This window comes from Neomonachus schauinslandi, chromosome 14 (genome assembly GCF_002201575.2).
Source record: "Neomonachus schauinslandi chromosome 14, ASM220157v2, whole genome shotgun sequence".
In the NCBI taxonomy this organism is placed as follows: Eukaryota; Metazoa; Chordata; class Mammalia; order Carnivora; family Phocidae; genus Neomonachus; species Neomonachus schauinslandi.
Genome location: NC_058416.1, coordinates 27126657 through 27140215, shown reverse-complemented (window position 1 = coordinate 27140215; position 13559 = coordinate 27126657). Strand labels below are relative to the sequence as shown.

General features: G+C 46.8%; 1 protein-coding gene across 2 annotated transcripts in view; it reads right to left on the bottom strand.

Annotated features, from left to right (window-relative positions):
* LOXHD1 (lipoxygenase homology PLAT domains 1) overlaps window positions 1-13559 on the bottom strand; it is a 148982-nt gene that overhangs the window by 14140 nt on the left and 121283 nt on the right. For both annotated transcript variants that reach the window (XM_044921168.1, XM_021686337.2), the window contains 4 exons: window positions 11733-11860; window positions 8973-9090; window positions 7946-8120; window positions 6133-6318 (listed from right to left, as the gene is read on the bottom strand). In XM_044921168.1, the coding sequence (XP_044777103.1) occupies window positions 6133-6318; window positions 7946-8120; window positions 8973-9090; window positions 11733-11860 (607 nt within the window). The remainder of the gene's footprint in view (window positions 1-6132; window positions 6319-7945; window positions 8121-8972; window positions 9091-11732; window positions 11861-13559) is intronic.

The window sequence follows — 13559 nt, the reverse complement described above, 5'->3', positions numbered from 1 at the left end:
TGGCCATGCAGCCCCACACGAATTCTCTGTCCTCTGTGGGCCTGGCTTTCCTTGTTGATGAAATGAGGAGGTGGGCTAGATGGTCTCTGAGGGCTTCTCTAGTCCTGGGCATGTAATTCTCTTTGCAAAATCCTTAGTTTGGGGTTCATGAGCTCTTAGAGGATCTGTGTGTGGGAATGAAGCAGTCTAACGGCCCGGAGAAATTGTGCTGTAATTACACATTTCACCAGGGAGAGGGCTCATAGCTTCCATCAGATTCACAATGGGGGCCACTGACTTTTTGGGAGTTCACACAGCTGAAGGATGAATCCTATTACTTCCTGACACTAGTATGCACCTGACTCATGCCCATTATCCTTCCAGAATCAGTTCAATCACCTCCTCCGGGAAGCTTTCCCTAGCATCCCCTGATTGCCCCGTAGACCTGTATCTGGCATCCCTGCAACTGCCTTGACCACACGTGACCAACCATGTCATCATTGTTTACATGTGTCTCCTTCCCTGACCATGAGCTTTTGGGGGCAGGGACCTGGTCTTATTTGTTTTTGTTTCCCTAATGCCTGGCATATTGACTGTCATGTAGTATCTGCTCCATGAATGGTGGATGTACATGTTACAACTTTGAGGACCTTGGCTCTTTGGCAGTCATAGAAGGGATTCGAAGCTGCTATTTCTTCAGGGTATACGTTAAACTTGAAAGGTCTTGGCCTAATATTGAACATACAGCTATTTCTGTTGTAACTGGCAGGGCTTCCCTCAGAAGTGCTCCCCCCAAATCACAGCTATCAAGTATAAATCTCTGTGCATTTGCTGGGGCAGCTGCGTATTATTTGTACCACACACTGATTCAGTTACTCTCCACCCTTCAAAGTCCCTGAGAACTCTGAATGCCAAAGCACCCATCCGGTTGTGTGACAGGTTATGGTGATGGTGCAGGCTGCTCATAAATTGTCCACAAGGCAACCTCGCAAAGAAGGCATGTATATGCCCAACTCTCATGTCTTGCCCTCCCATGGCACCTGGGTGTGTGGGGGTGGTCCCATGTCTCCACCAAAAAGCCATTCTCTAGGATTGGACACTGCCCTCAGCAATACCTGTAGATCCTACTGCTGGTCTCAAGGGTCTTAGAAGCACAAAGACACACAAAGATGGACACACACTTCTAGTCCCTCGGACTTCTGGGGGTGTGGGGGGTAGATGTGGAGGTTCCCGGGCAGGGAATACATACTGGCAGTTCTAGGATAGCTTAATTCTGGGTTTAAAAAGCACTTAATATAGCTTTTAATTTATTTTTATTTTTTATTTTTTAAAGACTTTATTTATTTGACAGAGACACAGTGAGAGAGGGAACACAAGCAGCGCGAGTGGGAGAGGGAGAAGCAGGTTTCCCGCTGAGCAGGAAGCCCGGTGCAGGGCTCGATGTGGGGCTTGATCCCAGGACCCTGGGATCATGACCTGAGCCGAAGGCAGATGCTTAACAACTGAGCCACCCAGGTGCCCCACTTCATATACTTCTTTAAACACAGATCTTTACTGAAGTAGAAACCCATGAGTGCTAAAACAATTATGTTAAAATTTAAAACACTTCTGTTGAGTTAAACAGTGGTGAGTAATTTTATCAACAAACTTAAAAAAATCTCAATAATATTTTTACTTTTCCACACTGGGGCCAGTTCTGTAAGATTATAAATTGGCTGCTTTCTGAGATGGTCCCTGATAATATCATGAAACTGATTCAACTGCTTAATAATCCCTGGTGTGTTCAGTCTGGAAATGATGCACAGGAGACCTATCGGAGCAGTCCTTACAGGCTTCCAGAGTGGAGCAGAGAAAGGGAGAGGCAAGTAAAAAGGAAGGCAGAGAAAGAGAAGCCAAAATGTTGGGCCTCTTGGAAGGTGTGTGTGTGTGTGTGTGTGTGTGTGTGCGCGCGCGCGCATGTGCACGTGTGTGAGAGAGAGAGATGGTTTCTGCTATCCAGACCTTACCCAAATCAACTATAATAGAATCTCTGAAGTAGGAGCTAGGCATCAATGGTCTTTACAGCTGCCCAGTGATTTCAATGAATAGCAAGGCTGAGAACTAGGACCTGCACTGTAATCACCTGGGCCCCCCCCCTCCTGGAGATTCTGATTGAGTCGGCTCGTAGCGAGGTCCAAGAATTTCCATCTCTAACTAGTTCCTAGGTCATGCTGATGCTGTTGGTCCCAGAGCCACACCTTGAAAATCACTGGCTTAATGATCTCTCGTGACTCCAGGACGATGGTCTTGCTATGACATCATGACAAAATGATCAATGGGAATCAATGGGAATTATAAATGTGTAAGAGTGTGTGTATGCATGAGTGTTAGTGGAGAGGGATGATATTAATTGGGGAGGTGGGTCATCACGAGATCATTTCTGTTGCCGAACACACTATTCACCCTGCTTCTCACCCCAAGTAGATTTCACTCCTGAATTACTCCCTGAACTCCAGGCAGGGTGGTGACAGTGAGCTGAGGGGCAGTGTGGATTCGGGGTGGCTTTAACTTTATCCACAGACAATTCAGTGCTATAATGTAGGGCTGAAGACAACCAGAGAGAAAGAATGTGCCTAGCCCGGGTTGTCCTGATGCTTGGTTGCTTCTCTTCCCACCTTTCCCCCTTTCCCCTGTCCTCAGAAAGCATGGCATTGTCTCACCAATCCCCAATTCTCTTTAAGTAGAAGTTCTGAAAAACAAACAAACAAAAACCCTCCTTCCATGGTAAATAGCAGGCTAACCCCAACTCCTTTAAGATGAAAGAAACTTGTCCTCAGCTCTTTTCTCATTGCTTATTTAGTTGCCTTGTTTTAGAAATGTTCAATGTGATTGACAGGGATCCTACCACAACTAACTCTACTAAGAATCTATCAGACATGTAGCTGTAAACAGGCAGCTCTGGGCAGGATGTCACATGGTTGGCTTTTACTGGTGAAGACAAAGCCACAGTTACAGCTTGGTTAACAGTGTGGCCAGCACTAGCCTGATGGTGGAGACCCGGCATAACCCTGTGGACCAACAGGGAACCATCTGAGACCTACAATTAGAGAGTCTGTTTCTTTACAAAGTCTCCTCTTTTTAAAAATTTACTTATTTGAGAGAGAGAGAAAGAGACTGCTTGTGCAAGAGAATGCATGAGCAGGGGAAGGGGCAAGAGGAAGAGGGAGAAGCAGGCTCTTTGCTCAGATGCAGGACTTGATCCCAGAACCCTGGGATCATGACTTGAGCTGAAGGCAGATGCTTAACCGACTGAGCCACCCAGGTGCCCACAAAGTCTCCTCTTTTAAAGTTATACTTTATCTTTTTTACACAAAGATAGTAACCCCACACTGCTGGACATCATAACCTTTTCACTCACAGCCAATCCATATCAGAACATGTCTGCCCCATCCTCTTTCATAGTTGTATGGGTTTCCTTTCCATGCAGACACTAGAAATTATCTATGCCCACACTACCTTGTGAACAGATAGTTGTTCTCCAGATTTTTACTCCTATACTTGATGCTACAGTTATTATCCTTCCACATATATCATAATGAACTCTTTAAATCATAGATCAAATTTTGTGGTAAAAAGATTCTTCATGGGGCACCTGGATGACTCAGTTAAGCATCTGCCTTTGGCTCAGGTCATGATCCTAGAGTCTCAGGATCGAGCTTTGCATCTGGTTCCCTGCTCAGCTGGGAGTCTGTTTCTTCCTTTCTCTCTCCCTCTGCTCCTCCCCCTGATAGTTCTCTTTCTCCCTCTCTGACCCTCTCTTAAATAAATAAAATCTTTTAATAAATAAATAAAATCTTAAAAAAAGGTTTTTCATTTCCCCAGAGTTTTCATCAGAGAAAGCAAGAGAGCAAGATGAATTAGAAAATAAACACAATATGTTATAACTTGTTTAGTATTAGAAAAGCTATACAGGTAATTGGAATTAAAGGGAAGAATAAATCATTTACCCTTATTATCTTCTCTGGACTATATTTCATGGTAATCATGGGAGCATTTTTTTTAACAAAAGAATTGTAGCTAATAAGTGGATAAGAAAGGACAATTAGATAATCGCCATTTGTAATCCTAATTGATCATCACTGGATGAAGCCATTAGATGAACAGTTACTGGGTGGGGGGGTCGGGGTAACCGTACTGACAGTTCCTGGATCCACCATTCAGTGTGAGCATCAAGAAGAGTAGGATGGCTGTGAGGTAATGGGAAGTACCTGGTTCCATTTTAAAGAAGTCCTGAGGTCACCTATAGAGTATTCTTGCCAAAGAAAGTTGAACCTGAATCCAAGCATGCCTTTAGAGCTGACTTCCAGATTGTAGGAAATACGGGGAATCAAGAGGCAAAGACACTATGATAAGCAGACAGACAGGTCCAGAATGCAGACATTCTATAGATCATTGGACCCATCCTTTCCACAAGCCAATGGCATGACAAAACAAAGGGAGTAGGCATGCTCTGCATTTGAAGATAATGAAGGGAGATGGCAGCTAAACGTAGAGTATGGACCTTGTTTGCATCCAGATTCAAGCAAACCCAAAAGTACACAGGCATTTTTTTACGTTAAGGAAATTTGCATATGGAGTAGAAATCGGATGACACAAGGAAATCATTGTTAAGTGTGATAATGGCATTGTGTTTCACTTAAAAATGTCCATTTTAAAAAGGGAAACATACTAAATATGTTTGGGATGAAATAATATGAAGTTAGGGTTTGATTTTATACCATCTAGCAACAAAAAGAAATTAAGAAAGAAAAAGAAAAAGTGAAAAGAGGAAAGCAGATATGACAAATCATGAATGTTGAATCTATGTGATGGGTATATGGAGGTTCATTATACCGTTTTCCTCACTTTTGTGCATCCTTAGAATTTTTTATAAAAAGTTACTGGATAAACAAAAAAGATGGAAAGGTAGATTCAAGGAAAGGAGATGACTGCCATGCTATTAAGTTAACTAAACGTTTGTAACTTAACTTATGTGGCATCACAACTTTTTTTGTGGAAGGCTCTCAAATGAAATATTTTTGTCCTCATAAATTGCTATGCAAGGGAAGCATAATGTAGCTTGAATATTTTTAAACTAAATATGAAAAAATGTGGCAGAGAGAGAGCTTAAGGACATATTTAGCTGCCTTGGTTTATATTAACATTTAAGCTTCCAACTATGGAGGAGAAAGTTACTATAAAGAGGAAGCTAGGCACAGAACCTGGACTTCCCTATACCTCTCCTGACCCTAGTATCCCAACCACCTGGGTTCACTGAGGATACAGACAGACATCTTCCTTTCCCTGCTTTCAGATCCAAAGTCTGAATGGAAGGGAGGTGGTCAACTTCTCTGCCTACAAAGGAAAGAGGATAACATCTGTGCCCTGGGGTTAGCCAGGAGCCCTTATGGGACCAAGGCAATCAGATAGTCTTGAGTTATCCAAGGGAGGAATCAGGCTCTTTGAAGAGCATGCCACCTAAACCACAGTAGTAGCAACACACAATACAGCTGGACCTGTAAGGAGCTGTCCGTGGTGCTGAGCTGCTTCCCTTTACTTTTGACAGTGAGGAGACACAAAATGATTGGTTGTCAAGTTCATGCATAGAAGAAAAAGGCATCAAAAAAAATGAGGTCTAGATATGTGCATAGTTAGTGTTGGGGACAAGGTGGGGAAGCCGGTATTAGTGGACCTAGTCATGACCATGAGATTCATGGCCAGGGCTTAATTTTTGAACGTATTAAGGCATGGGGAAAAAGTCTGATTCCAGAGAAATGTGGGTTTCCTGTGACTGAGGCATGAAAAAAAATCAGAAATGGATCTGAGAGAGTGAAACGTGGCTATAAATAAATTCCATTAAAACTATATTAAGTCCCTACTATAGTACAGGCAATGTGATAGGCATTAGGGAAAGAGCAATGAACAAGACAATGGTGTAATTAGGAGCTAAGCTTGAATTCTAAAATTTGTCTAGAAACACAGGACATTTTCTAACTGATGGAAGTGTCAAAATGGTGGCAATCAACAGTTTTTAGTTGTCTGCCACCCTGGGGTAGAAGGGTCAACATGCTGCCAGGGGGATGGTGGAAAGCTGAGGTCTGTTATCTCCACCACCCTGACCTTGAGCAGGAGTACCTTTGTTGTCATGCCAGACCCTCAGCTTGCAGAGGTGGCCCAGGCTCAGCATGTCAGAGAAGTTGAATGTGTCTGTGTTGTTCCGCTCAAACTTGTTCCAGTTGGCTGACTGCTTCAGGGCCAGGGTCCCGCTGTCCCCATTCTCCCCGAAGATGATGATGAACACATTGGCATCGGTGCCTGCTCCTAGGGGGTGCATAAAATAAGGGCTTTGGGTGCTAGCTTCTCCAACACACAGCCCACTTGCTCTGGTTTCCATCCTGGCTTCCTTGGAGGAACAAGTGGTGCCGATGGGAAGTTTAGCTTTGATGAGGCCAGCAGAGAGGCTGGAAAGGGCTGATTAGTTTACTGGGACTCCTGGGTCTCCAATTCTATCCTTCATCTTATCTCTGTGCCTTATAAATGCTATTGGGCTAACTGGAGTCCTGGTTAGCAAGTGTGAGTAGTTTAATGCAAAAACTCATTTATTTTTGGGGAAATACACCCATACTTAAAAGGTATGCCATGAAGACTGGCTTTGCAGTTTAGAAATTCAGTCTCTTTCCTGCACAACGTGGGTTCAGGAGGAAATAGGAAAGTTCTTTGTTCCCCAGATCTACCCCTGGTTGACAGTCTATACTAGAGCTTTGTATCATTTGCTTGAGCCAAATAGAGGTATTGAACCTAGTTAAAAAGAAAATGGTTCTGGAAAAGGTAGCTCGATGAAGCTTTTCTGACACACACACACCCTACAGTTATCAAGGGACTTACCACCTATTTTCTGAGAACACATCATGAGGGGATTTGGGGGTGGAAAACATGTGGACACTTGGAACTTTTAGCAAAAATCATGAAGGCTCCACTGTTAGGAGAAACGAAGAAGAGAGATGCCAACAAATTTACCCATTATACTGACCCATCGCTTACGCCTGAGATCCTACCATGAAAGCCTAATTTCTTTGGCTAAATGCTTCTCTGTTGAAAATGTAAGCTATTAGGACCAACAAGTTAATCCCTCACTAGTCATTTATAATCAGCGCAAATGAGTTTGTCACATTCCTTACAACAGCTCCTGGAGAACAGGTTTGATATAGAGAAGGATAGGTGGGAGACAATGCCTCCATGATGAGGTGTGTTCCCTCTCAATCTCAGGCCTTTGCACACACTAGCATTTTTGCTTGGAAAGCCCTTCAGCAGGTGTTCCATCTGCCTCAGTGGCTTCTGTTTGTCTTTCTGCACCAGACTTTGGTATCACCTCTGGGAAGCCCTCCATGACCCTTGCCCCTGATCCCCAGCTAGGTAAAGCACCCTCTTCTGGGTTCCCCAGCTCCTGTGCAGACCTCTGTCAGAGCTTCACTGTCATTGTTCTACTAGAATGTCAGACTCACAAGCGCCCAGGGTCATCTCTCCATCCTAAGACTCTAGGCCAAATTTGGCACACAGAAGATGGTTGCCAAACACATGTGGGAAGGAACCCAAGGACATCTGAGATGCACAGCATAAAGGTGAGGGGCATGAGGCAGCAGCAGGAAGACAGAGGGCCTCTGAATCATGCTCCCACACAGTTTTCAAAAGTGCTGACCATAGTGCCCGATCAGGTTTTCCCAGACCTCCTTGAGGGAGGAGGGGCAGAGCCAATTCAGTCACTGGGAGGAAATACTTTGTCTGGACAGAAAGTGACAATGGTGGAAAGGACTTGCATTGACTAACATTTGGAACGTCAGCCAAAGAAAAGTGAGAGCCTGACCAGAGCCCAGGACCTGAGCCAGAATTTGAGGAAGGGCAAGGGAAGTGGGATGTGGGACTGGGAGATGGAAGGGATGCCCTGACTCACCCAGGATGTCACTGGTCTTGACTGAGACAGTGTAGGAGGTCCACTCCATCATCTCCTCCCCATCAATGACAGCACACATTTCACACACGAGGGTCTTCTTGCCCTTCCACTGGGACAGCCAGTCTCCATAGTAGAACATGGTCAGGTCTCCAGTATTCATGTTCTTCAGGAGGATCTGGGTGAGAGGAGCCAGTGTGGGAACACCTTCCCTCACCTCCACCAGCTGTCCACCTGCGAATGCAGCCCCCTTGGCTGAATCCCAAGGACCCACGATTCCAGACCCAAGACGAATTCTTCTGACTAAGACTCTCCAGGATAAAGACCCTGCCCAGTATGTCTTGCATAGAGTCTGAAGCCCCTTAGTTTGGGGATTTGGAAATGGAAAACTCATCCAAACATGTTTCTGAAAGGTACCTGTCACTGTGCACAAAAAAAGTTTGTTGAATGAATGACAGAAAAACGGGCCAACCAAACCACTCTCAGCCACAAATACCTGAAGTTAGCCAAGTTGTCCTTGGTGTGGGCACCCATATTGTTGGCTCAAGAAAAATCTGCTACTGGCTGAACAGGGGAGTGGGAGCCTGAAGGGACTCAGGACAGATAGCCTTTGGTGGCTGGGAGATTTGAGGACTGAATCGGGGAAAACAGAGTCCAAGATGGAAAAAGAGGCAGCCACCTAATGTGTGATCACAGGGCACCAAAAGCTCCCTGCCATCCTGCCTGAAGTGCTCAACATTAGAGCCTCTGCTGCCCTGGTTCTTGCTGTTCCTCTCTCAGTCCTCCCAATTTACCTCCTCCAAGAAGTACACGCTAAGTCTCTGTCCACATTATACTGACAGTGCATGCTGGACACAAATAACTAAAACTACATTCTCTGGTTAATTCACGCCAAAGGGCACACCGGATTACACAGGTCTGGTTCATGTTATAACCCTCTAAAGTGACATTTGCTCTTTAACCAGGTCCACCGACAACCCAAAAGAGAAGGAGGAAGGGCTAGGCTATGGGTGGAAGGAAGACATTTTACCCTTTCCAGGAACCACTCGGGCCGGCAGCCCAGGCCATCAATTCGGATCCGCATCTTGGTGAATGGAGCAATGTCCAGAATCTCCATGATGAAGGTGTCATTCTGCTCCCGCTCAAATCTGGGGGAAGAGAGTAAGGGCATGAAGTGAGGATGCTGGCTACAGTGAGGAGGGAAGGGGAGGCTCCCAGTGACTCCCCAGTAGTCTGTCTCTTGCACCCCAGATGTGTTCCTGAAAGACGGGGTGAAGTGTGTTTGGCTGATAGCAATGACCCTGAATCAGGCTCTGGGTCCTAATCTCATTCTGCTAGCCACCTAGAGCAGTCCAAGCTTCTCTCTGGGACTTGGTTTCCTCATCCTTAGTCTGGGGGAAATGATACTGGCCCTGCAATCTCATAAACCTGTCAGTAGAACCAAATGAATGTGACATCAACTTAAAATGTAAAAGGAATTCCATACCTGCAAAGCTTCAGATGAGATTCTAGGAGTGACAGGGCTGCCACGAATGGTGGGGCAGGTTGTACACTGCTCAACTCTAGATGGTACCATTTACATTTTTCTATACACAATCTGCAAAACTAAATGCAGTGGCCTGAGATTAGGTAATGCTACCAATAACTAGTAAATGGCAGGCAAATCGAAGGTAACATTACTTTTGTTGCTATTACTATTTTTCTGCTGAATGACCTCATCATCTCAGAGGTGCTCTATCTTGATGTCTTACTGCTCTTCCTACAGGGCTACATGTATAATGCAACCTTTAGTGCTGATTGCTTGACTGCCGACTGATTCCAGATGATGCTGCTGATAAGCCGTTGGGGGTAATGCAAGTGGCACTGAAGATAGAGCGCTGCATGGCAATTGTGCTTCCTTGTATACAAGACATATGTTTAAAAACAGAGGCCACAGCCAGCGGGGGCTGGGACTGAAAACGCTGCAAACCAAGAACTACTCCTTGTCTTAGAGGCAGTGGTGGAACAGAGGCCTAATCCTTTTTAATAACTTACTCGTGTATTTTATGATGATTAGAAGTGAAAACATTCTCCCAGAAGTCTGCCCTAAATCCCTCCTGTTCTAATTTAAGCCCTGCCTGTCCTGGCCCTGTGGAAACTAGAAGGAGGTGTTCACAAGTTCCCTTGTCAAGCTCATATCACATACTGAGATTCTCTCAATCTTTCAACTAGTTGATTCCTCACCAGGTGTATAATTTTGCAGATCTAGGGAACTTTAGAATTCTTTGCTTTGTGTTTCTCTTTAATTTTCACCCTTTGAATTTACCCAAGTATTCCCATTTTATGGAGATTTTTTGGTGGGGCAGGTATAAAAGGGAGAAAGAAATAAGCTTTTCTTCTAGAAGACTAAAGAGTGGATGACTCTGTCCCGTCACCCTTTATTACAGGCTAGACCCCCAATTACACCTGGATGGACCTCCTTTTCTCAGGGTAAAAGGCCCGCATCCAAAGCAAAAGCCCCTCCATGGCCCTTTATCCCTCCACGACTCACTACCCACATCTTTCCTGCTGCCCCAGACCCCCTCAAGACACCTCAGCTGACGCGCAGGAAGGCTCCTGCATTGAGGGACCACCTTGGGAGAGGCTGTCAGCCTCTGATCCACATCCCCTTGCCTCTGGCTCAGAAAAACAGGGCTGCCAAAGTGGTCCAGAGTTTGCTCTGCTCATCTACTCAGAGGAGCCTCTACTCAGCAACTGAAGAGGTGGTGTTTGGGGAGGCAACTTTTGGCTGCCCCTCAATCCTCTCCTGTTCTGGTTTCCTTCTGTTCCCTGCCCCCCCACAAAAGGCTGTCCTTGGGAAAGGGCCTAGCACCCACTCGCTCACTGGGGCAGTAGAACCTCATACATAAGACTAGGGACCCCAGCTGCAGCTCCCAGTGCCACAGCCTGCTGGTCATGTGACCTTCGACAGCATGACTTCACCTTGCTGTGTCTCAGTTTTCTCTTATCAAAAAGGGATGATAAAAATGATCCTCATAGAGCCGCAGGGAGGACGAGCTGCGTCAATACACTCAGTGGGCTTAGAGAAATGCCGGGCACGCGGTAAGGTCACTCCAGTGTTCACGCTGTTGCTGTGGTTCCCCAGGTGTTGAGCTGTGTGGGTTCGGGCATCTTCTGGTTATACTCGGTCTCCTGTGTCTGAGACAGTGCCTACCACATACTAAGGGTTCAATCCTTTTTTAATATTAAAAAAATTCTTTTGGCTTTTTATTTTGCAATAATTTTAGACTTGTAGGAGAGTTGCAAAAATAGAACAGAGTTTCTGTGTTCTCTTCACTCAGCTTCCCCTAATGTAAACATCTTACATCACCATGGTACAGGGAACGAAAGCAGGAGATTCACAAGGATACAATGCTATCAACTAATATACGGGCCTTACAATAAACATTTTTAAGTGATGGAGGGAGGGAAGGAGGGATGGAAGGATGGAAGGATACAGGGAAGAAGGGAGGGAAGGAAGGCAGGAAGGCAGGAAGGAAGGAGCATGCTCTGGGCTGAGGTGATCAAGGAAGGCTTCCTGAAGGAGGTAGATTTGAGCTGGCCCCTGGAAGAGAAAGGTCCTGAGACAGAAGAGAATGGATGAAGGGCATTCCAGGAGGGAGGAATCACATGAATAAAGCTGTGGAGGCTAGAAGGCCCTAAGGAATGAGGGGAGAGAGTGAGGGAAGCAGTCTGATTGAGGCAGGGTGGGATTAGAGGCTGGGGGACTGGATGTGCAGAGGGGCGAGGGGCAGAGGCCGTCCCTGGATACCTGGCCTTCTTTTTGTCCAGCTTCACTTCCTCTGTGCTGCCATTGATGCCGTAGAGGGTCATGAAGATGTTGGAGTCAGTACCACCGCCGACCACGTCACCCGTCCACACTGTCATCTCATAGAGCACCTGCCAGGAGACGGATGCGGGCCCTGAGCCTTGGCCTGCCTCACTCTCCCCAGGGCAAGACGTCCTCCAAGCCCTGTGGCTCTGAAAAGAGCCCTTCCCCCAATCAACTGCTAATGCCTGGAGAACATGAGTCGGGCCTTGTCCCTCTGTGTCCTTGGCCATGTCCAGTCCGGTGCTAGAGAGGAGTTCAGTCTCTGACAGAGAACACGTGTGCACCAAAAGCACGACTGAAAGCCCCCAAATTCCCCAATTTGTCAACCAAACCCCAGCCTGAGCCCATGCAATTGAGCAGCACGCGGTGGCAGGACGGTGGCTTTTAGAGTCATCCAGCACGCCACTTGTTCCCCGGGCCTGCCACCAGCCAGCTGTCGAGCTTGGGCAGGCCCCACACCCTGGCCAGGCTCTGCTTCCTCCCCTGAGAAACGGGGATAGACGTCTGGTGGAGTGAGGGCTGCAGACCGTTCAGCAGTGCACTGGGAGCCCATGCTGGGCCTGCCACGTGCTGTGGGTCAGCAAGCACAGCCCCAAGTCCATCCCCACATCAGGCACAGCCAGCATACGCCGTGAGCACCCGTGAGTAGTGACATTTGGAGGACACGCACTGATTCCACGATTTGCTCTTCAGGTTGGGATTTTGTCCTTTTGCCTGAGGTTTGTTCCAAAGAGGAAGTGTTCGTCTGTCCCCACCGGAGGGGGAGGGGGCAGCCTGCTCTTCCCTGCATGGTGCCCTCACTGGTTCTTTCTCCAGAGGCAGCCTGTGTGGCAAGAGGGGCCACCTTTATTTGTGCTCTGGAGCGTCCTCTGGCTTCTTACTCCATTCCCTCTTGCCAGGTGCCCAACGACTAGCATAGGTCTCGATGGCTCAGGAGAGGTTTGCACACTTGGCCACGGAAATGCCAGGCTGACCATCTCCTCTGAACCCAGCTGGCCCTTCCCTTCTCCTGAGACTGCAGCACTGCATTCTCACCCGGTCCCCACTAGCCAGAAGCCCTCGAACTCAGAACCCAAGTTATTTGTCACAGTGATCATGTTCCCGACATTGTGCGGGTTGGGTGCTGGGTGCTTTTCAATCAGCATCTAGGATCTTTGCCATGATACTATGAGGTTAGGAGTGGTCTTTGCAGGCCTGGCCCAGAGGACAAGTTCAGTACTTGTTTGCCAAGGTAATGATTGAAGAGCCTCTTGCTTTATCAGGAAGATCCTCTCAGACCTTAACAGGGTATCGTGGTGGCAGCAGGAGCTATTAGGAATGAAGGCAGGAGCCTGACACTTTTTTGCTCTTATTCAGACAGGCATGAAAAATAGAAAGATCAAAATGAGTACTTTGGTGACTCCATCGAGACTGGCCCCTTAAGGCTAGTCCCTCCAGACTGCCGTGCTCTCTGGGCCCATCTTTCTCTCCTTTACACAGAGACGTCTCTTTTTAGGTAATAGGTTGTTTCCAGAAAGAGACACAGAAATGGAGCTTCTGTAATTCTGGTCTGATATCTCCTGGGGAGATGGCCAGTCCAAAGAAGCCTGTGGTTCTTTGCAAAGTGATAAACCTGTGTTCTTTTGTAACATGAATAATAGGGGCGTGGGTCTGCATTTCCACAGACTAAAGGGCTCGGGGGAGATACAGCTGTACTGAGTGGGGTGTGCATGTGGCAGGGGGGGCGGTGACATGCACGCAGACACACTCACGCCCACATGCATGCTG